This window comes from Neomonachus schauinslandi, chromosome 8 (assembly GCF_002201575.2).
Source record: "Neomonachus schauinslandi chromosome 8, ASM220157v2, whole genome shotgun sequence".
In the NCBI taxonomy this organism is placed as follows: Eukaryota; Metazoa; Chordata; class Mammalia; order Carnivora; family Phocidae; genus Neomonachus; species Neomonachus schauinslandi.
Genome location: NC_058410.1, coordinates 51,455,490 through 51,479,299, shown reverse-complemented (window position 1 = coordinate 51,479,299; position 23,810 = coordinate 51,455,490). Strand labels below are relative to the sequence as shown.

The following is a 23,810-nucleotide window of genomic DNA, read 5'->3' as shown; positions in this document are numbered from 1 at the left end:
CAATAGATTAAGTAAAATAAGTTACCTAAATATTCTAAATGGAATAACTATGTCGTTAAAGCATGAATGTATGAATGCAAATCATGAATGCAAAGAGCAATACATTTTTAAATTATGTCAAGCCATAGGCTTCCAGAAGAGCACCCTTTCTGGGCCGGTAGAGCTTTGAGTCCATTTGATGGCTGGCAGCTACGGTGTATCACTCAGAAGGGAAAAAGTACAGCAGACAGGGCCAGATTTTCAACCTATTTCCTTCTATCCCTTTCAGATAACTCTTGACGTCCTGGTTGCAGTTGCCCAAGCAAACTAGCCATTAACTGGGTCTATATTTCTAAGAGAGAGAAATTTATGTAATTTATGATCAAAGTCAATGGCTCTAAACTGAGGTTCCTTGTATTTTCTGGTCATCTTGGCACCCAGGTATGTGATGAGTTCACAACTCTCCATAAATTGCTCCAACTTCTTCTTATACTTCCTTCTTGTATATTCAGAACTTTTGGGATTGAAGGCTGTAGAAAATGTCACAGAACTGAATGTTTTCTGTTAGGTTAGTGAATCATTAAATTAAAAAGAAAGAGAACTATGTGTGTGAAAGAGTTGCACAGCTATAACTGAGAAGATATCCAAATCCCAAGTAAGATTTGGGGATTATTCCATTTTAGATCATAACTGCCTCTATTCACCTTTTTCTATGGCATGGATTATTGAGAGCCGATCGTAATTCATAGTCCTTGCTTTACTAGAAACTCAAATTTGTTATTTTCATTAAAATATTTGCTATCAACAATGATATTTCATTAAAATATTTGCAGTGCTACCAATGCAAGCAGCCGACTCAGCTCAACAATCCTATACATTCATCACGTATACTACAAATGATGTTAAATTAGTTCTGAGTAGCATATCATTAAAGAAGACATACCTTTTAGGTGAAATGCTATATACAGTAGTGCAGATCTCTTTATACTTAAAAACGGGAATTTGGGCTTTAAGCATCCTGCTGCATTCATTGCTTTAATTAGTGAAGTTGCGATACCCTGCAGCGGGGACAATGTAGAGCACATGTATACTTGAATTTGGCTTCTTTTCTCAGTGGCAAATAGATAAAGAGGCTATTCTTTGGTGTTGGGGATGGGGCCTATAGGTGGTTAAATGACCACTTAATGAACATGGAAAGGAACACAAAGTACTTTTGATTAGGAAGATTGAAAATTACAAATTGGCTGAACGTCAGGTGGCTGATAGATACATGGGCCTCATTACACAATCCTTTCGATTTTTATGTTTGACATTTTCCATAAAATATTAAAGACAAAAGAAGGGGTCCCTGGGCTTTGAGTTGTCTTGGCCCATTTTCTACTTCCATTGCCAGAATTGGCCAGACTGCCTCTGCTGTCAGGACCCTTGACCACCTGGCAAGGAATTCCAGAGACCACAGTTGTCAGTCACCGCAGCAAAGATTCTGGAACCCTGTGTGGGCAAAGAAGAGGTGAGGCCCTCCTGATGAAATGTGGCCTTTATGAGACTACTCCTCTCTGGGTGAGCCTCATCTTACCTTTTGATATTAAACCAGACTGAAGGCTCACCATCTAGGCAAGTTGAAAAAAATGAAGTGGTTAAGAATTTCTGAGAGAGGTATGAAATTGTGCCCTAGGCATTAATTTTATAGAAAAATTTAAAAGAGCTTTTAAAATAGTGGTTGATTACTGGTAAGTTTTATTTTGTTTAAAAAGAGTTATATTTAGATGATAAGATGTGACTTGAGTAGCATTTGGGGCCATTTGCCCCTAGATTTGGGGAAAATATGACTTCGCCAGTTCAGTTGTGGTGGTATTGCAACTGGACACTTTTGAGCAGTGAATAAACCTCTCGGAGACTGAATCTGCACCTTTCAAATTTAAAAAGTTTTCAGACCCTGACATTCAAAATAAGAAATCTAACCACAAGTCAAATGTAAACAATTTCATGACAATCTGCTCTCTCTTCACTTTATTGCAGATATTTGGAAATTAGCTAGAGAAGCAGGGGTTCTTCTCACTTCTTATTTTCCCAGCCATCCAAAACCAAAATAGGTTCAGAGTGGATTTGCAGCTTAAAATCAGAAAACTCTGCCTTGAATTTCAGTGTTACCAAAATAAAAATTATTGTTAAAAAAGAGATCGTTGTACTCTACTAATGTATGTACACAGACAATCATGTAACTGAACCTGTTCCAGATATCCAGGCAAAGGAAGACTCGTGAGATGGATGGGCTCCTTCAACGGGGGCAGTTTGTACGGAAGCTTCTGGCTCCAGTATTTCTCTGGCAACCTGAGAACATAAAGATCATCAGATGGATGCTCACAAATACACTCACTGTGAATACACAGGAACGTGGATGCGTAAGAGACAACTAAGAGATAAAGTTCACCAGGCTGATTTTCTCCACTGGAGAGAACGTGACAAGTGAGAAGATGGGGACTGCTGGAGATCTGTGACCTGCAACTTTGCCTGGCCCCCAGTGCTGCTCACTTTGCTCACTTTTCTTGTTTTTCACAGCAACGATAGCAAACTTTGTTCTCATCCTCCTGACTCCCAAGGAACCCTCGACACGGATGCTGTGTTATATAGACAGAAGCCGTTCCAAGGGCACTTCCTCAACCGCTCACGGCAAGCAGAGCTGCACACACTTCCTCTTTCCGTGGGGAGCTTACCTCCCCGTCAGAGCGGCCTCCGCCCTCTCCGCCCTCTCCTCAGACTTTAGATACCCCGCTCCCACCAGCCTCTCTAGAGTGATTTCTCTCTCTCCACTTTGGCATTTCCTTCTTTATTGGATCATCCCCATTCATCTGCATTTAAATGTGCTCCTATCTTCCTCATTGAAAAAAAAAAGGAAAAAGAAAAACAACCTTCACTCTTTCCATCCTAAATCATTTATAGCAACTGGTGTCTTTTCTTTTTAAATTTCTTCAAACCGTGAGCTTTAGTAGAGGTCACAAACTACCGCACAAATTCCATCGGATCTGATCCACACAGTATTTTTAGAAATTTAAATCAGTCATGAACATTAAAAAAAACAAAAACAAAAACAGAACAATTTGGTTTAAAAAGAAAAAGAAATCTGGTCTCCAACTTGTTGTGAAACAGAAACGTCTGGCAGTAGATAAGTAGCCACAGCTCTCCTTACCTGGGGCCTGCCTGTTGGCCGGGTCCGCAGCAGACTCCATCGTGCCCTGCGCTCTCACACCCAGCCTGCTTCCCGCAGGTGCTTCTCCCCCTCGGCTGCTGTAGGTAACCTCTGTGTGTGTCACCTCTGCTGTCTTCATTTCCTCACCTCGCATCCAGAGTGTGGCACGCTGTAGTTACCTTCCACGCCCCCCACTCTACTGAAACCATTCTTGCCAGGATCACTGATGACCCGTTATAACCGAAATCTGACACACTTTTTAGCTCTTCTCTTGCTTGACCTCTAAACTGCATTTAAACTTGTTGGCCAACCCCCCACCCCCACCCAGCTCCCGGACACTTTCTCTCTTCCCTCCTCCCCAGAGCCTCCTCGACCTGGCTCTCCTTCACTTCTCTGTAGGTTCTTCTTTATCATTCTCCTTGCAAGCTCTTTTCCCCACATTTGTGTGTTGGTGTTTCTCAGGGTGTGGTCCTAAGCCCACTGCTTTTCTCACACCAGTCTTCATGGGTGACCTCAAACATGCTGTATTATTTTGGACAAGATCATTCTAACAGCCTTAGCACTGGTATTCCTGCCTCCAATCCATTATCAACACTCCAGTGATGGTCTCTCTCCGAAGCGAATTTGAATATAATACGCAAAACCAGTTAATATATTCATACTGCCTTTTGGGTCAAGTTCAAATAATTTAGGGTGATTTTATCTGAACTTCACCCTCTGGCCCTGCTCACCATCTCCAGCCTCACCTCTCAATCCTTTCCTTTTCTCTTCATCATGTCCAGCCATGATGACTTTCTTGCAGTTCTGTGATTCCCCTGGGCCAGGTTTGTTTGTAGGTCTGTCTGCTTGGAACCTGTCCCTCTTTCCCTTCATCTACCCAACTCCCACTCCTCATTCAGGCCTTACCCCAACAGACAACTCAGCCAGACTTTGGGGCTACACATTACCAGAACTCCTGGCTTTTCCCCACCCTAAGTGCCATCACATTCTGTTGTTAACAGGTATGTAAAGTCTAACGTACCTCAGAGCCTCAGGCTTTGGGACAGCATGAACAAGTTCTTAGTCATCATCATACATGTATGTATATATGTGTATATGCATGTATGTATGCATAAGTATGTCTATACACACAAATATATTTATGCATGTACACACACACACCAGCATGGTGCAATGAACATAGAAGATATTCAATATTGGTAACTTAGTGAATGGTCTCACCTCAAAAATTTCTCGAGTTTTTCTCTAGTCTCACAAATATATATACGATCACGATATTCTAAAGCAAATTTAATGTTACCAGGTACAAGGGCCTCATATCTGAAAGACAAGAAAAAAAAGATTGTACAATTAATATGCAGTACTGTATAAATAAAATGTCAAAAATGTTTCCTTTTCTACCTATGCAACTCAAGGAAGAGATAAAACATTTTCCAGTTAAATAATAGTGACCTTTTAACCCAAATGTTAAGATTGTTATAGGAACTGCCTATTCTGAGTAGAGATATCACCCTAACCTCCCCCGAGGGTGAGGACCTGCCTGTGGTTTCCATCCTGATAGGTCACTGGACAGTAGCCCTGCAGCTCCGCGCACTTGGGGAATCGGCTCTTCAGCTCTGACAGTGTCAGCCTTTTGGGGATCATGTCGGCAGGTGGTAGTGGATGAGGTGCTAACGGAGGCACATACAATTCTGGGTTCTCCAAAAATTTCTACAGGAAATGATTACAGCAATAAGACCATTTAAAACAGGAGTGCTCTGCCAGTCAAAAACCCATGGGGGCTCTCCTGCTTTTCTCCATTTTCAGCAGCAACCCAGCTGAGAGCTACTCTCTGCTCTGCAGTAACTCTTTCCCCAAGTGATGACATCCAAGGTCTCTCTCCTGATCTCTCTCACTGTTCACTCACTCCCTCACTAATTCACACAGAACATATTTATTGAGCTCGTGCTATATGCCAGACACAGGGGAGTGCACATCACTTGCTGACCTGTCTGCCGGCACTGCAGTATAATGAACTAGTTGGGTGCTATTTGGCAGGGGAGTTAACTCTCTAGCTTTAGTTAACACTCTGTAAAATGGAGGGGGCAGACCAGATGCATGATCTCTAGTGTCACTTCCAGTTTTAAAATTCTGTGACTGCCATTTATATATGCAGGAAGAAATAAATGTCACCTTAATAAAGTGATAAGAAAATTCTACCTCTTTAGAGGAAAGTAAAATGTTCAGAGGCATCTGATTAGTTTTCAACTATGAACCTTTATCTTCACAAATTATAGATACAATATTAGAACAGATTTGCATTCTGCTGCATTAAACAGAAATACAGTATACAGATATACAGGGAACCCTATTGATGAAAACATTTTAAAGCACAGGAGAGACATAGGTGAGATCTTTCTTCTTTTTTTTTTTTTAAAGGTTTTTTTTTAAGATTTTATTTATTTATTTGAGAGAGAGAATGAGAGAGAGAGAGAGAGAGAGAGCACATGAGAGCGGGGAGGGTCAGAGGGAGAAGCAGACTCCCTGCTGAGCAGGGAGCCCGATGTGGGACTCAATCCCGGGACTCCAGGATCATGACCTGAGCTGAAGGCAGTTGCTCAACCAACTGAGCCACCCAGGCGCCCAATCTTTCTTCACTTCTACGACTGTGACTTCCCTTCTGCACTGTGGGAGCTTAACCCCCTGGATGCCCAGCTGTGGGCTGAGTCCTGATGCTCAGCATCCTCTCCATTGGTAGGAATCGCCACTGGGTTTCCCTACCTGTTAAGCTGAGGGCCCATCACTGGCCCTGAACCTCCACTGTATGCCAAAATATATCTTGGGGTGCAGTCTCAAGACTGGCCTCCAAGTTGCCTCATTGGTCCTAATGTCATAGGTTCCAATAATGGGGCTCCTGGTCCCCAGGTTCCTGGGTGTTCCCAGCTGTACCCACGCCTTCCCATTTGATGAATTCTGAGACAGGCATTTTCTTTCCCTAGTAAATACGTGGATTTAGGAACAAACTTACATTCAGATTTTCCTGAGAACTCATTTTATAATAGTGCCCTCTGAACTCTGCTGCAAATTCCAATGAGTCAGTTATAGAGCAATCAACTAGTTCATGTGATTCTGCCAGGCTGATAGGGCAGAACTGTCCAAATTCGCCCAGGCGAGAAATCAGTTCTTGAGGTGTGATACATAACTTGTCTATGCAGGCAGCTTTTCCTATTAGTAACAGATTAACTATTATTATTATATTTTTTTCCATAGAAAACAGTGATTTTAGAAATTAAAATGATTTCAGTTACACACACATGATACAAATGCATATACATTGTAAAATTCCAAACAACAGAGTAAAAAGTAAAAGTTTCTCTTCACACCTTCATCCTCTCAATTCAACATCCCTCCTAAGAGTAATCACCATTGATTTGTACCTTTTTCAGACTTTCTCCTATACACTTGCATGTACACATTTATTTTTTGCACATAGCATGCTAATGCCACTATGCTGTTAACATTATTCTGCAACTTGCTTTTATCAGTTATTTATGGTCTTTGACATCTTTCCATGTCTGTTTATATGATTTACCTAGTTCTTTTTAACTGATGCATAGTATTCCATTGTATAAATATGCATATAGTTTACTTAGCCATTTATCTGTTGATGAATGTTTTGGTTGTTTTTAATTCTTATCTATCATAAATAATATATCTGTTATAAACCATATATATGTGTCATCACTCTTTATATATATATATATATGCATGTCTGCATAGCCACTTAGACACACACATATAAATTTGCTACATATTTTTAATTTTCCTATGGGGTAGATTTCAAAAAGTGCGAATAGTTTTTGACATGATGTTACTGTACCCAGATGGCACACAAGAGAAGGGAAGAAATGTTTTTCCAAAAGTGACTAGGTTTACCCCAGAGAGTCTATTTTAAAAAGGAAGAGCCTAAAGTCCTTCAGTGAACAGGTTTGAGAGTTTTCTCCCCAATACTGCACTGGAATGGGGATTGCAAAGAAATAAGACATATTATAGAAAACGAAAAAATTTTTTCATACATCTTAGTTACAATGAGTAAATTTTGACCCTTAATATATTTTGTTAATGGTCCCTTTCATTAGTGAGAAGTTTTGCCTTTTAAAAATTATCATTATGCCTAGGAAGGTCTTAAATTAACTATAAAATTTATGAATCATAAATCATAGCTTGTTATGTGACAAAGTAAACATATAAAATTGATCCTTAGGATTGGGGCAATGGTCTACAAGCCAAAGAATGGAGAGGATTGATGGCAACACTGGAAGCTAAGAGAAAGACATGGAACAGATTCTCCCCTAGAGCCTTCAGAGAGAATATGGCCTTGGTAACACCTTGATTTTGAGCTTCGAGCCTCCAGAACTGTGAGAGAATACATTTCTGTTGTTTAAGCCACCCAGTTTGTGGTACTTTCTCACAGCAGGCTTAGGAAACTAAAACAATTATGAAAGACTGTGACTTCTTTTTGGCACTCTTTCTTGCCTTCTCAGCTTGTTCACTTGATAAAACAAAGGTGCCATGTTGGAAAGGACTATAAGGGAAGGAACTGGAAGTGGTCTGTGGCCAACAGCTAGCAAGAAACTGAGGCCCTCAATCCAACAACCCTCAAGGAACGAAATCTTGTCAACAATACATGAATGAGTGTGGTAGTAGATTCTTTCCCAGTTGGGCCTTCAGATGAGACAATAATCCTAGACAATACCTTGATTAGGATTGTGAGAGTTCCTAAAGCAGAGAATCCAGTTAAACTGTGACTGGATTCCTGACCCATAGAAATTGTGTGTGTGTGTGTTATTTATGCTGCTAAGTTTTGAAATAATATGTTATGCAGCATAAACTAATATGCTATTCCATCTGTTGTTTATGACACAGATGAAAAAGCTAAGAAGCCCTAATATTCCTTCCCTACAAAGAACATTACACTATAATACTATAGTGCCATAATATTATTCTAAAGTGTTATAATGTACAGTACTATCGTATAATAATATGTCTTATTATTGAAGTATATAGTATTATATAGTGCTATAATATTATACTATATGGTACCCCAGTATTACAATCCTAGCTGCTCTTTAGCTCAGATATGCTGAACCTCACAAATCCTGACAGGTTTAGTGACAGGGTAATTTAGAATCACATGACTCCAAGTCCTAAAATATACTTAAATATCTCTTCTTCTGTATTCTTGATGACATCTGGCAATGCCCATATATCTTAATCTGAAATGTGGCAGAATGAGGAGGAATCTCTTTAATCTTCTAGCCCTGACCTTGCTCCATCTCATCAGTCAGAGTAAACTTCAGCCCCCTGATAGGAGAGGATCATTGGATAGCATACAAGGAAATGTGGAATGAAAAAAAAAAAAAGTCAAAACTAAATTTAAACAATCAAGTACAGGTTAGATTATTACGTGGAAGTTGAAGCAGAAGATCAATAAGGTCAATTTCAATAAGATTAAACTATTCAAGGCAGAGGCAAGTATATATGGAATAATGAAATGGATACCGTGGCACCTCATCCACATTCCTCTTCAGGGCTGATGCAGCCATCCCTCAGATGCTGGGAGTATCAGTGCTGATGGGTCACAGGTGCACTGGGAATTGCCCATCTGTCACAGGTTAACCCCCTCCCAGAGTGACCTGTGGTCAATGGCAGGCCAATGGAGGGATATAGAGCCTGGCTCCTCCCCTCAATTGGGAAATTCTGAAGGTCCATCCTAGCTCCAGGGCTTCCCTATCAGATCTGCTGAGGCTTCCGTTTCCACCACATGGCAGGTCAGTTTCTCCCTCTGTCCAATTCTGTTGTCCTCACTTCCCACAGCTGTATCTCCTGATTAACATACAGGAAGCCCAGTGAGTTTAAATTTCAGATTAACAATGAAGAGTTTTTAGTATAAGTATATCCCATGCAATGTTTGGGACATACTTACACTAAAAACTTGTTATTTATCTGAAATTCAAATTTAACTGGGCATCCTATATTTTTGGTTGCTAAACCTGGCAACTCGAATCCTGAGAATACTTTCCGATAAAGCTTCTGCAGACAAGTTTTAATCTTGTTTAAACTTGAGTCTGTTTCCAGGGAACTGAATCTAAGGTGTAGGGAGGGTGAAATAGGGTAAGAGAAAGATGAAAGAGACACAAGTTTTGCTTTCAAAGTCTGCCGTGGAGTCTTTTACAAGTGCGATGCTTTCCAAAACTTATTGCGAGTAGGTTTCTAAAAGCCCAATTCTTTCTTCCCTTGTACTCATCATGCCTTGTAATCCTCAGGTGAAAACAAATTCCCAGTCTGCAGACAAACAGGAACCAGAGATACTGGTTATGCCCAAATAATGAAGCTAATCAAGATTTAATGATGCAGAATCCTCACTGCCTTGTGTAAGATTCTATTAGTCACATTGTTCTCATACCTCATTATATTTTCTCTGTAGTCCCATAGTTAAACAAAGTCACTAATCAGATGTCTGTGAGACCCCTATAGCTCAATTCTTTAGAGTCATCACTCTTCTTAGAGATATCAGATATAGATCACTTTCCTTCTATTTTATGTATTTTTAGATAAAAGTCAAGAAACTTATAGGAATATACAATCAAACATTTTCTTTCATGGATTCCAAATATATATATTAAAAGACATTTTATGCTCAAGTTTAATTTCTTATAGATTCAGCACTTATGTAATACCACAATGAATATAAATACCAAAAATAACTTTAATTCTAGATTCATAAACAAAATTTTGCCAAGTGTCATCCCATAGACCACTACTCTCATATAACTAGCATTCTTGAAATTTAGCTTCTTACATGGCATTCCAAACACTATAAACTCTTCTAGTGAGAGGCTGTGCATTATTTTTATGTGCTAGGTTCACATAGGAATTCAATAAATGAAAGCTTGAGTAGTGGCAGTCATTTATGAGAACAATATACATGCCCACAATAATTGGATAGTACCATATACTTAAAAGACTGATTAAGATTGTGGGAACAAATGTTCAGATTGAATGAATTATGGTAACATGAATCAGGCATATGTAGACTTTCAATTAACATTTTATTCTATTTTAACAATTTAATGTTTTCTTACCTGCTTTTATCCTTTCCAGGTATATCTGCATATATTTATTCACCATTTGAACTTTCTTAATGACTTTATTCCACACCCACCATTTGCTGTGAAATCCATCAATCACATACCAGTTCTGATGCTGTTCTTGATAATATTTCCTAATCTCATCAATATTTTTATGGTATTTTGAGTTTTTGACAGCTGTTATCTGTGTGCTATTGTGCAGTGGATAAGGCAAACTAATAGAGAAACAGAATGAATGGAAAAAGTTGCTAAAAATGTACTTTTTTTCCTGGATGATTAAAGTTCATTCCTTTGTCGTAGCTTTCATCACATACATTACCTTTGTTCCTTTTTTTTTTTCCAGGAACAATCTTTTGAAAATCTCCTTGGAAGGCACATCCAACTCAAAGATGACCATGGGGATGATTGACCTAGCTTCCAAGAGACTCACTTGATATTTAGTTACAGGGTAGCCATCGATGACAACACTAACAAGGAGAAACATGAAAATAATTCCAGATTTCTTTTCTCTCCTATCTTCCTTCCTGTCTTCTAGAACCAGTCTATCTCTTTAGGAATAGCCTCTTGCTCTTTCTTTTGTAACTTGACTTATCTTCTTTGCACTTTGCCCTCTTTTTCTCTATATTTTTAACCTCAGTCAGCCCAAGAGCCAGATGTAGGGCAGCATACAGACAGACACAGCTCTGAATTCATACACTTAGCATCATAGAGCTAGGCTTTGGCAGAACTCAAGAGGTAACACGCATTATACCTTGAACATTGTGTTATTCAACCGGTGCTTTTATTCTAAGCATGAAACAGTGGAAAGAATACAGGCTTCAGAGGCAGACAGGCACAGATCTGAGACCTAGCTTGACCTCTCTGAGTCTCAGTTTTCAGTAAAATAGGGGAAATGATACTTAACCCTGAGAGTTGTCTTAAAGACTTAGAGATCCGGTATGTAAAACAACTAGAATAGGTCCTGGCACAATGAATAGTATCTTAGTAAGGGATTAAACAAATATGGGAAAACAATTGTGCTCTAAGCTTGCTTTTATAGCAAAGTTCTATGGGAAGGCTGGGGGGTGGCAGTGGGAGGAGAGATGGGGAGTTGGTGAGAGGAGCCCTGTGATATCTGGGAGAGAATCATTCCATCAGGACCCATCATGCTTCTGAGCAGCAATGACAGAGAATTTACGTTAGTCCCAGTCTGTGATAATGAGAGTAAAACTATCAAACTGAGAGGAGGAATAAAGGGTATCCACACATTCCGAGAGGAGTGGCCCCCGAAGTCAGGAAACTCCCTCTGAGGAGGGAGCAAGCAGGGCCTGCTGGCTGATGGTCATCAGGAAGGGCTGGTTTAGAGGAAGTCACAGGATCCCCTTACTCAGTGCTCTCCAGCCAAGTCTCTAGGCACTAGTTCTAAGTTCCATGGCAGAGAGGATTGTAAATTAATGCAGCCAGGCAAACCTAATAGACAACGTTATGGGAGTGCCACGGTTGTGTTTTGGGGTTTTCAAAATAAAGAGTAGCTCAATTTCTTTGCTTGTGAAGGGTCGCTTGAGTGGCCCTCAAGTTTAGAAAAATTCAGGGTGATTGGCCAGTCACTGTCCTGGTATTAAGGTGAAATAAACCCCTTTTGACTCAAGGTTGTCTTCACAGAGATCCCTTGTGTGCAAAGCTGAATGCCAGGGAGGAGGTAACTCAATTTGTGTAAGTCCCAGGGCCTCCTCTGGGGGAAAAATCTGACACCCCAGAATCTGCTCTTCATAAGTGAAATTAGGAGAACTGTCCAAAGACTTAAGGACCAGTAGCAGGGAAGGGCTAAAAGCCTCTTAATGTAATACAACCTTGAATAGATCAGTGGGATTCTAGGTCAGTGACCTGGGCTCAAGAGCAGGGCATTAGGTTGCACTGGCTTTTACAACTGGGTATGACCAGTGGCTGCATTGGGTGAGTAATGGTAGGGCAGAGGATTGTGAACTGAAGGGAAAGCTCAAGCATGGGGCCCTCAGGTCCAAATGTAGCACTAAGGGAGGGGCACTGCTACATGTGCAGGGAGCTGGGCCAGTGAGAGACTATCTCCATTAGACCAATACCTTCTAGGGAAGAGGGGAGGGCCACTCCTTCATCATTCCATGGAGCAGTGAGAAGGTCTACTAGACGTTGGAAGTCACACTGGCCTCCTTTGTTGGCAGTGTAAGCCCAGAGACTTTTGGACAACCCAGGGGTTGCTGCAGCGAGTGAAGTGGCCGCTTGCTATTCTGCCATGTAAGTGTTCAAGCCAAGTTTTAGCCTGACAGAAAGTTAAAATATATAACCATGAATGTGCCTAAGGTTTGAGAAGTAGATCACACCCTCTACCAGAGCTTTAAACCTTGTTTAATGTAAGTGTTTTAAATTTTGTTGGTAATTCTTAAAAGAATTCTTTAACTCCCTCCCCAGCCCCACACCCACTTACCCTGCAGTATTACATGTGCTTTCCATCAGACAGATTTCTAAGGCTTGAATAGCCAGTTCATCAGGTGCTGTCATTCCTTTATGAAGATGCCAATTTAACATGAGTGCCAGCTCTGTGTCTGGTTGGCTGTTTAATACGTAACGCAAAGCTTCTCCTACTGACAAACGCTTTAAGCCATATTCACTTGAAATTTTTTGGGCAACTGAAAAACATTAAAACTTTAAACTTATTCCATTTCACAAATTCATTAGTTAACCTTATTTCTAATTTCTGGCTAATTGACATCCACAGTGAGCTAATCTTCACATTCCCCAAAGAAATTTTGAAAATTAAAATTGTTACATTTTATTGAATTACTACTGTCAAAGGTCAATAATTATTAATACTTCAAGTATGTGGCTGATGGATCTGGTTAATGAGCCAACTCTGTGGGTTCTTCTCATAACCAAACTAATATTTAAGTGTTTTCTTCCTTCTGCATGAGGTAACAAAAATTTTGAGAACTTTACATGGCATCCTATGTGTACTATTAATATTTGGCATTATGTCCAAAATAATAATCTAATGCTCCTGTGTCACTGGACTGGACTGTTTCCTTGTCTATCCATTTATGGACTCCATGCTGCAGTCAGAATAGCATACGCCTAAACAGTTAGATCTCAGCTAATCCTATATGAAATAATTTTTTAAAAGATTCTTAAAATAGATTTTTATTTATTTGTCAGAGAGAGAGAGAGAGCACAAGCAGGGGGAGCGGCAGGCAGAGCAGGCAGAGGGAGAAGCAGGCTCCCCGCTGAGCAGGGAGCCCAGTGCGGGGCTCAATCCCAGGACCCTGGGACCATGACCTGAGCCCAAGGTAGATGCTTAACTGCCTGAGCCACCCAGGTGCCCCCTCTATGAAATAATTTAAAAAAATTATAATGGTCTACCTGACATTTTATTTTTTTAATCTTTAAAAAATGTTTTATTTATTTATTTATTTGAATGAGAGAGAATATGCACAAGCAAGGGGAGGGGCAGAGGGGAGGGAAAGGAAAAGAGAGAATCTCTCCAGCAGACTCCTCACTGAGCACAGAGCCCAAAGTGGGGCTCAATCTCATGACCTGAGCCAAAATCAAGAGTTGGACGTTTAACTGACTGAGCCACCCAGGCGCCTCATACCTGATATTTTAATAGTAATTTACAGCTCATGAGGCAATTTTTCTTCTGTGACTTTCTTTGGTATTTTCTTTTTTTTTTTTTTATTCATGTGAGACAGAGTGAGAGAGAAAGGCAGAGGGAGAAGCAGGCTCCCAAGGAGCAGGGAGCCCGATGCAGGACTCGATCCCAGGACCCTGAGATCATGACCTGAGCCGAAGGCAGACGCTTAACCATCTGAGCCACCCAGGCGCTCTATTTGGTATTTTCAACCATTCCATCAGATGGGTAGAATGGATACTGAAATTCCTTTTTTTTTTTTTAAGATTATTTATTTATTTGAGAAAGAGAGAGAGAGCACAAGCAGGGGGAGTGGCAGGCAGAGGGAGAAGCAGGCTTCTTTCCGAGCAGGGAGCCCGAGGTGGGACCCGATCCCAGGACCCTGGGATCATGACCTGAGCCAAAGGCAGACGCTTAACTGACTGAGCCACCCAGGTGTCCCTGGATGCTGAAATTCTAATTTTTTAGATGAGAGGACTGATGCCCACTAACATGGAATAATTTGTCCAAGGTTACATAGATGTTGCTATTGGTTGAAAGAGGACTCACCTTGACCTCTGCTTCTCCTAAATGAGACCATAGGCAATGGCTTCCAGTAACTGTTAAATGTAGGCATGCTCTGTAGTGGTCTATATACCCTGCCTTATTATGTCTGGAGACCGAAGAGTGTAGAGAACACTGAGAGAGCCCATCCTATCTTATATGGAATGCAGATTAACTGACCACAGTTAGGGCCACCCCAAAGGGAAGCCCCTGTGAGAGCCAGAGTCCTTAATCTCAGCTTTTTTTTTTTTTTCTTAATCTCAGCTTTGCCACAAATGCTGGAATAGGACCTATTTTTTTTAAAGTTCTAATAATAACAAAGCTTTTATAATTTGATATCTTATTAAAAATTCACTTCTATCTCAACAAAGAAATGAGAAATCAAAACAATATGGTATTAACACAAAAACAGACACATAGATCAACAGAACAGAATCGAGAGCCCAGAAATAAATCTGCATGTATATGGTCAATTAATTTATGACAAAGGAGGCAAGAATACACAATGGGGATAACACAGTCTCTTCAATAAATGGTGTTGTGAAACCTGGACAACTACATGCAAAAGAATAAAACTGTATCATTTACACCATACACAAAACTAAACTCAAAATGGATTAGAGACCTAAATGCAAGACCTGAAACCATAAAACTCTTAAAAGAAAATATAGGCAGCTATCTCTTGGACTTTGGCCATAGAAATATTTTTCTGGATATGTTTTCTTGGGCAAGAAACAAAAGGAAAAGGAAACTTTTTGGACTACATCAAACTAAAAAGCTTTTGCAAAGTGAAGGAAACCATTAACAAAACAAAAAGGCAACCTACTGAATTGGATATATCCATTAAGGGGCTAATTTCTAAAATATGTAAAGAACTCAACTAATAATACTACAACTCAGCTAATAGTAAATACTAAAAAACCCCCAAATAATTCTTTTAAAAAATGGGCAGAAGACCTGAATAGACATTTTTCCAAAGAAGAGATACAGATGGCCAACAGACACATGAAAATATGCTCAACATCTCTAATCATCAGGGAAATGCAAATCAAAACTGCAATGAGATATCACTTCATACCAGTCAGAATGGCTAGTATCACAAGACAAGAAACAAATGTTGGTAAGGATGTGGAGAAAAGGAAACCCTAGTACTCTGTTAGCAGGAATGTAAATTGGTGCAGCCACTGTGGAAAATAGTATGGAGGTTCCTCAAGAAGTTAAAAATAGAAATACTATATGATCCAGTAATTCTGCTGGGTATTTACCCAAAGAAAACAAAAACACTAATTTGAAAAGCTATATGCACCCCTATGTTTACTGCAGCATTATTTACAATAGCCAAGATATGGAATCAAATAAGTGTCCATTGATAGATGAACAGGAAAAGAATATGTAATGCATGCGCGTGTACATGTGCGCGCGCGCACACACACACACACACAAAATATGGAATACTACTCAGCCATAAAGAAGAATAAGATCTTGCTATTTTCAACAACATGGTTGGACCAAGAGGGTATTATGCTAAGTGAAATAAGTCAGACAGAAAAAGACAAATACTATTATGATTTCATTTATATGTGGAATCTAAAAAAACAAATGAACAAACAAACAAAAAACAGAAGTAGACTCATAAATACAGAGAACAAACTGGTGGTTGCCAGAGGGGGGAGGTAGGGGGTTGAGTGAAATAGATTAAGGGGATTAAGAGGCACACAAAAAAGTAAATGAGAAATCAGATTGCTTTATCTACATTTCACCTTTTGCTCTGGTTGAGAGATCTTATTTTAAAGGTCAATGATTTGTTTTTTTTGAGGAAATATTATGTTTGTGAACATTTAAAAAAATCTGTTTTTAGAGAGACAGAGTGAGCCCACGCGCAAGTGGCAGGGGTGGGGGAGAGAGCAAAAGGAGAAGGAGGGAGAGAATCTCAAACAGGTTCCACACCCAGCACAGAGCCAACTGCAGGGCTCAATCTCATGACCCTGAGCTCATGACCTGAGCCGAAATCGAGTCGGATGCTTTACCAAATGAGCCACCCAGGAACCCCTATGTTTGTGAACGTTTAGGATATGACTATTAAAGATTCTTTCATCATGTTAAGAGGTTTAAATGGGCAAAACAAACTTTTCATCTGAAGAGCTGGAACACAAAACTCCCCTTTATTATTCCTGGTGACAAATTTATCTTTGACCTCATCTCTCCCGTTCATTCTCTATTCAGTCAGTCATTAAGTCCTTTATTTTCCTTAGAAGTATCTCCTGTATCTGTCCTTTACATTTTATTCTCATTGTGACCAACCATTGCTCATGTTGTTATCATGTCATCTTGAAATACTATAACCAACCTTTTGTTGGACTATTGGCCTTAAAAAAAAAAACAAAACAGTCCAAAGTTATACAAAATTCAAACATTATGGGGATATAGTTTACCAAGTGCCTTTTTCAACAATGATTAAGATAATGGATTTTCACTCTTTATTAACACAGTAGATTATATTTCAATTTTTAAAAATCTTTTTTTTTTTTTAAAGATTTTATTTATGTATTTGACAGAGAGAGACACAGCGAGAGAGGGAACACAAGCGGGGGGAGTGGGAGAGGGAGAAGCAGGCTTCCCGCTGAGCAGGGAGCCCGATGCGGGGCTCGATCCCAGGACCCTGGGATCATGACCTGAGCTGAAGGCAGACGCTTAACGACTGAGCCACCCGGGCACCCCTCAATTTTTAAAAATCTTATTAGAATCTTTTAATATAATTTTATGCTAATATAATATTAATATACTATTATTTGACTATATTTATAAATGATATTAATTTGTAATTTCTTGTATTACTTTTGTTAGGTTTTGATATCAGAGTTATGCTAATTTAAAAATGAATTTGTATTCTTTATAACTTTTTGGATATATGAACTATAATTTAGCCCATATAAATATTTGATTATATTTATTAAGGACTATACTCTTTAATTAAAAACACTGGAAATAAATTGGGAAACTTACTGTCTTTTTTTCCTCTGCTCTGAAAAAGCTTACAAAAACAGGAATTATCTCCTGAGTTTTTTAATTCTATGAAAGTTTGATACAATTTTTCTCTAAAACCATTGATTGATCCTGGACTGTTTTGGAATGGGGTTATATTTTTGAATGACTTCTCTTCAATAGTTATTATCCTATTTAGGTTTTCTATCTCCTTTTGAGTCAGTTCTGATAGTTGGTTTCCTGGAGAAGTGGCAGTAGCTTTTAGGGGATTCTTTTATACTTAAGAATAAAAAAGGCCACATCAATAAGAGAAAGGATAAAAACCTATGATCATTTCAATAGATGCAGAAAAAGCATTTAACAAAGTACAACATCCATTTATGATAAAAACCCTCAACAAAGTAGGTTTAAAGGGAACATACCTCAACATAATAAAGTCTTTATATGAAAAACCCACATCATACTCATTGGGGAAAAACCATTCAGGGACAGCTTTTCCCATGAAGTCAGGAATAAGACAAGGATGTCCACTCTCACCACTTTTTTTTTTTTAAGATTTAATTCATTTATTTGACAGAGAGAGACACAGCGAGAGAGGGAACACAAGCAGGGGGAGTGGGAGAGGGAGAAGCAGGCTTCCCGCGGAGCAGGGAGTCCGATGCGGGGCTCGATCCCAGGACCCTGGGATCATGACCTGAGCTGAAGGCAGACACTTAATGACTGAGCCACCCAGGCGTCCCTCACCACTTTTTTAAAAAAGATTTTTTATTTATTCATTTGAGAGAGAGCAAGCAAGAGCATGAGCAAGGGGGAAGGTCAGAGGGAGAGAGAGAAGCAGACTTCCAGCTGAGCAGGGTGCACAACTTGGGGCTCAATCCCAGGACCCCAGGATCATGACCTGAGCAGAAGGCAGACCCTTAACTGACTGAGCCACCCAGGTGCTCCCACTTTTATTCACCACTTTTATTCAACATAGTACTGGAAGTCCTAGCCATAGCAGTCAGACAACAGAAAGGAATAAAAGGCATCCAAATTGGTAAGGAAGAAGTAAAATATCACTATTTGCAGATTACATGATACTTATTACATACAGAAAACCATAAAGACTCCACCAAAGAACTATTAGAACTGATAAATGAATTCAGTAAGGTTGCAGGATAAAAAATCGATGTATAGAAATCTGTTTTATTTCTATACACTAATAATGAAGGAGCAGAAAGAGAAATTAAGAAAACAATCCCATTTACAATTACACCAAAAATAATAACATACCTAGAAAATAAACTTAATCAAAGAGGTGAAGGACCTGTACTCTGAAAACTGTAAAACATTTATGAAAGAAATTAAAGATGACACAAACAAATGGAAAGATATTTCATGCTCATGGATTGGAAGAACAAATATTGTTAAAATGTCCCTAGTAGCCAAAACAGATTTAATGCAATCTCTATCAAAATACCAACAGCATTTTTCACAGAACTAGAACAAGCAATCCTAAAATTTGTATGGAACCACAAAAGATCCCCAACAGCCAAAGTAATCTTGAAAAAGAAAAACAAAACTGGAGGCATCACAATTCCAGACTCCAAGTTATATTACAAAGCTGTGGTAATCAAAGCAGTGTGGTACTACCACAAAAACAACAAACATCAATGAAAGAGAATAGGAAACTGAGAAATAAACTCACATTATATAGTCAATTAATCTTTGACAAAGCAGGAAATAATATGCAATGGGAAAAAGACAATCTCTTCAACAAATGACGTTGGGAAAACTGGACAGCCACATGCAAAAGAATTTCCATTCTTACACCATACACAAAAATAAACTCAAAATGGATTAAGGATCTAAATGTGAGACCTTTCTAAAACCATAAAAATCTTGGAAGAGAGCATAGGCAGTAATTTCTCTGACATTGACCCTAGGAACATTTTTCTAGATATTCCTCTGGAGGCAAAGGAAATAAAAGGAAAAATAAACTATTGGGACTGTATCAAAATAAAAAGCTTCTGCATAGCAAAGAAAGCAACCAACAAAACTAAAAGACAACCTACTGAATGGGAGAAGATACTTACAAATGACATATCCAATAAAGGATTAGAATACAAATTATATAAAGAACTTATACAATTCAACACTCAAAAAACAAATAATCCAATTAAGAAATGGGCAGGAAACATGAAAAGACATTTCTCCAAAGAAGACATACAAATGGCTAGCAAACACCCGAAAAGATGCTTAACATCACTCATCATCAGGGAAATGCAAGTCAAAATCACAATGAGATATCACCTCACACCAGTCAGAATGGTTAAAATAAACACAAGAAACAACCAGTATTGGCAAGGATGTGGAGATAAAGGAACACTTGTACACTGTTGGTGGGAATGCAAATTGGTGCAGCCACTGTGGAAGACAGTATGGAGGTTCCTTAAAAAATTAAAAATAGAACTACCCATGATCCAGGAATTGCACTCTTGGGTCTTGACCCCCAAAATACAAAAACTCTAATTCAAAGGGATACATGCACCCCTATGTTTATTGCAGCATTATTTACAATAGGCAGGTTTTGGAAGCTGCCTAAGTATTTATTGATAGATGAATGGATATGCTTGATCTTAGCCAAAAGGCTGAGAAGTAATTGATAGATGAAGAGGTGGTATATATACATATATGTATGTATGTATATGTGTGTGTGTGTGTGTATAATGGAATATTAGTCATAAAAAGGGACAACATCTTGTCATTTGCAACAACATGGATGGATCTACAGGGTATAATGCTAAGCAAAATAAGCCAGTCAGAAAAAGACAAATACTATATGATTTCACTCATATGTGGAATTTAAGAAACAAAACAAACAGGGGCGTGTGGGTGGCTCTGTCATTAAGCGTCTGCCTTCGGCTCAGGTCATCATTCCAGGGTCCTGGGTTCAAGCTCCACGTTGGGCTCCCTGCTCAGCTGGAAGCCTGCTTCTCCCTCTCCCACTGCCCCTGCTTGTGATCCCTCTCTTGTTATCTCTCTCTCTGTCAAATAAATAAATAAAATCTTAAAAAAAAAAAAACAAAGAAACAAAACAAACAAAAGAAAAAAGAAAAAAGAGACAAACCAAAAAACAGACTCTTAACTATAGAGAACAGATGGTTTCCAGAGGAAAGGTGGGTGGGGGACGGGTGAAATAGGTGAAGGGGCCTAAGAGTATACTTATCTTGATGAACACTGAGTAATACATGGAATAGTTGAATCACTACATCATACACCTGAAATGAATATAATAAAATAAAAAAAAAAGAACAACAAGGGCAAACACACACCCTTACCTGTAGTTTTCCCAGATTTTGGAGGTCCCAGAATTATAATCCTAATGGGCACAGTAGGCTTGGGTTTGGGTTGGCGGATATATTTGATTGGGTTCTTCATAAATTTTTCTTTAGTTTCCTTACTAGATAAAAAATAGATATACTGACGATGGATTACAGCATGGACTGGATTCTCTGAAGTTTCAATTGGTTTGATTGTCTCTCCTTCACTTAGCTGCAATATATACACAATTGAATTCATAGGTTTAAGTTATTCAGCATTTCCTCCAAATACATTTGAACAAATTTGTAAAATAAGAAAATCTTTCTTAACAATATATAAGAAAACTAATTATAGCCAAATATTATTATTAAAGACTATGTAAAAAGAACTATTTTATACCCATATGCAATTGATGAAATCTTCACTAGCTTTCAGTTCATGACAATTATAGTTCTCCTACTTCATTTATAATGTATTTAGTGTATGTTTTTGCCAAGGAGTGTAAAGTTATTTGCATATATTCATGGGCCAATTTATCCTCACAAACAGGTCCATTCCTAAGGTGGTGTTATGGATGGAAATGTGTTCCCCCCAATTCATAAGTTGAAGCCCTAATCCCCAAAGTGACTGTATTTGGAGATTGGGCCTTTAAGGAGGTAATTAAGGTTGAGATCATAAGAGTGGAGCCCTATCCAATAAGACTGGTGTCCTTATATGAAGAGGAAGAGACACCAGAAGTGCATAAGCACAGAGGAAGGGTCACGTGGGGACATAGTGAAAAGGTGGATCATCTGCAAGCCAGGAAGAGAGGTCTCACCAGAAAACTGTCCCTGCTGGCACCTAGATCTTGGATTTCCAGCCTTAGAACTGTGAGAAAATAAATTTCTTTTGTTTGAGCCACCACATCTGTGGTACTTTGTTATGGCAGCCTGAGTAAATTAATACAGGTGGGGTCCTGGCTTATCTTTAGGGGCATACTGGTAGGACAAATCCCACAGGCATCTCATCCACATTTTATATAGGCAAAATTCCACGCACATAAACATCAAGAGCAGTCATAAAAGGGAAAAATACCTAAAAGCCTGCTTAAGGTTTAGGTATGGAATGGAGTGGGAGGAATGGTCCCCCATATTTGCATTAGGTCAAGATGAGAACTGGGTAATTAATTGATGTTAGGTTTGGATATCTTTTTTTAGAGCATCAGATGGCCAAGTATCAGCCCATACTTGACAAAGTAGGTGTGAAGCAGTACGGTTCAATTTGCTCCTTTACCAGAGCTACACCTAGACAGTTGTCACAGGTCAATGGTATTGTCAACATCAACATTTTTGGGCTGGAGTAAATGCTAGGTATAAGAAGAAACTCAGGGGTGGCGTGGGAATGTCTGCTGTATGTCTTATATTTGGTAATAAAAAAAGCTGAAAGTCTAATGATTCCATTTCAAATTCCCAAATTGAGAGTCCTTACAGTAGTTTCTGCTATTGCTCAAAATAATTAGCATGTATCCTTTCTCCTCTGTAGGTCAGATTACACATAGTGTCATTAAATCAGAAATATCAAACTGTCATGTACCCAGGGGCACCTGGCTGGCTCAGTTAAGGGGCTGCCTTCGGCTCAGGTCATGATCTCAGGGTTCTGGGATTGAGCCCCACATCGGGCTCCCGCCTGGCGGGCGGGGGGGATAGTCTGCTTCTCCCTCTCTCTACCCCTCCCCACCGCTCATGTGCTCTCTCTCTCTCTCAGATAAATAAAATCTTTTTTTAAAAAACTGTCATGCACCCAGAAAGCTTCCCAAACAGCCCTGAAAAATGCTTATTTAAATGCTTAAACCCTTCCTATGACCATGCACTCCTTTCTCCACAAGACATTATTATATAGTCCTAATTATGTTTGGACATGAGCCTTTTCTCCTTAAATAGGGTTCTGACTTTGTCTGCTTCTTCCCCTTTCTTTCTCATCTCAGAGAGAAGGGCATGGCTATCTTTCAAAAACTTTCTAGGTGATTCTAATACATGCTTAACTCTACCCAATTCTCTATGGAGGGCACTGTCATATGTCTCTATATTCCAGCATGATATTTGAAAAGGTTTCTCTTGACATCCTACCGCTAAGATAAAGAAGATGGCACAATTAAGTAGAACTGAAATTGACTGTGTCAATATCAACCAAGAAGGAGATTTCAGGTAAATGCACATGGCTCCATTTTGGATCCCATCTTCTGAAATACTTTTTATCAGTGACCAATAATAGTAATACATATTAATAACAACTATAACTTTTATTGAGCACTACAAAAAGCCAAACACTCTTGTAAGCACTTTACAGTAATTAACTCATTTAATCATTGTAACAATATTATAAGGTAGGGACTATTCTTATTCCCATTATGCAAATGGAAATGACTCAGAGAGGTTAAGTAATTTGTCCAAGGTTGGTCATCTAATAAGTAGTGGTCTTGAACGCAGGCAGTCTGGATACAGAGGCCATGATCTTCTCCACTGTGCTATATCATCAATGGAAATAAAAAGGTACATGGGCCAAGTGAGCAGGTCACTATCACATGACATTTTTTAATTGTCTTTGTAACACTTAATATTATCTCTCAAGAACATATTTGTTTGTTTACTTATTTATTGCCTATCCTCCCTCCCCAATCCAACTAGAATATAAGCTGAAAGACAAAAGAAACCTTGTCTGTTTTGTTCACTACTCTATTCCCAGGGACTAGAACAGTGGCTGGCATATTCTTGGTTAGATTTGTTGAAAATCATCCCACATGTGGGGTTAGTGAATTCTAACTGGATTAAATCTGTTTGTCCACACTGCATAAAAATATGGTCCTTACAAATTCTTGTTATGAACATCATTGTCACATTTTGTATTGTGTCTCACACTTTCCAGAGGACTTTATACTCTTGTATTTGATCACAGTGGCCTGGGGGCATTATTCTTTCATCTTAAAGGTAAGGAACCAGTCAGGGTCTTAGTACAGAACTAGGTCTTAGTACAGGGTCTGAGACCCTGGGTCCAGTAAAGAATCAAAGAAGTC

At 39.1% G+C, this 23,810-nt stretch overlaps 1 protein-coding gene across 1 annotated transcript in view; it reads right to left on the bottom strand.

Moving 5' to 3' along the window:
* Window positions 1-306: 306 nt before the first annotated feature.
* The window catches only part of AK9 (adenylate kinase 9), a 126,996-nt gene continuing 103,492 nt past the window's right edge, over window positions 307-23,810 (bottom strand). Inside the window, 10 exon segments of the mRNA XM_044917549.1 lie at window positions 307-509; window positions 923-1,037; window positions 2,208-2,310; window positions 4,388-4,486; window positions 4,707-4,876; window positions 6,174-6,370; window positions 10,291-10,511; window positions 10,611-10,763; window positions 12,737-12,938; window positions 20,779-20,992. Of these exon segments, the coding sequence (XP_044773484.1) occupies window positions 307-509; window positions 923-1,037; window positions 2,208-2,310; window positions 4,388-4,486; window positions 4,707-4,876; window positions 6,174-6,370; window positions 10,291-10,511; window positions 10,611-10,763; window positions 12,737-12,938; window positions 20,779-20,992 (1,677 nt within the window).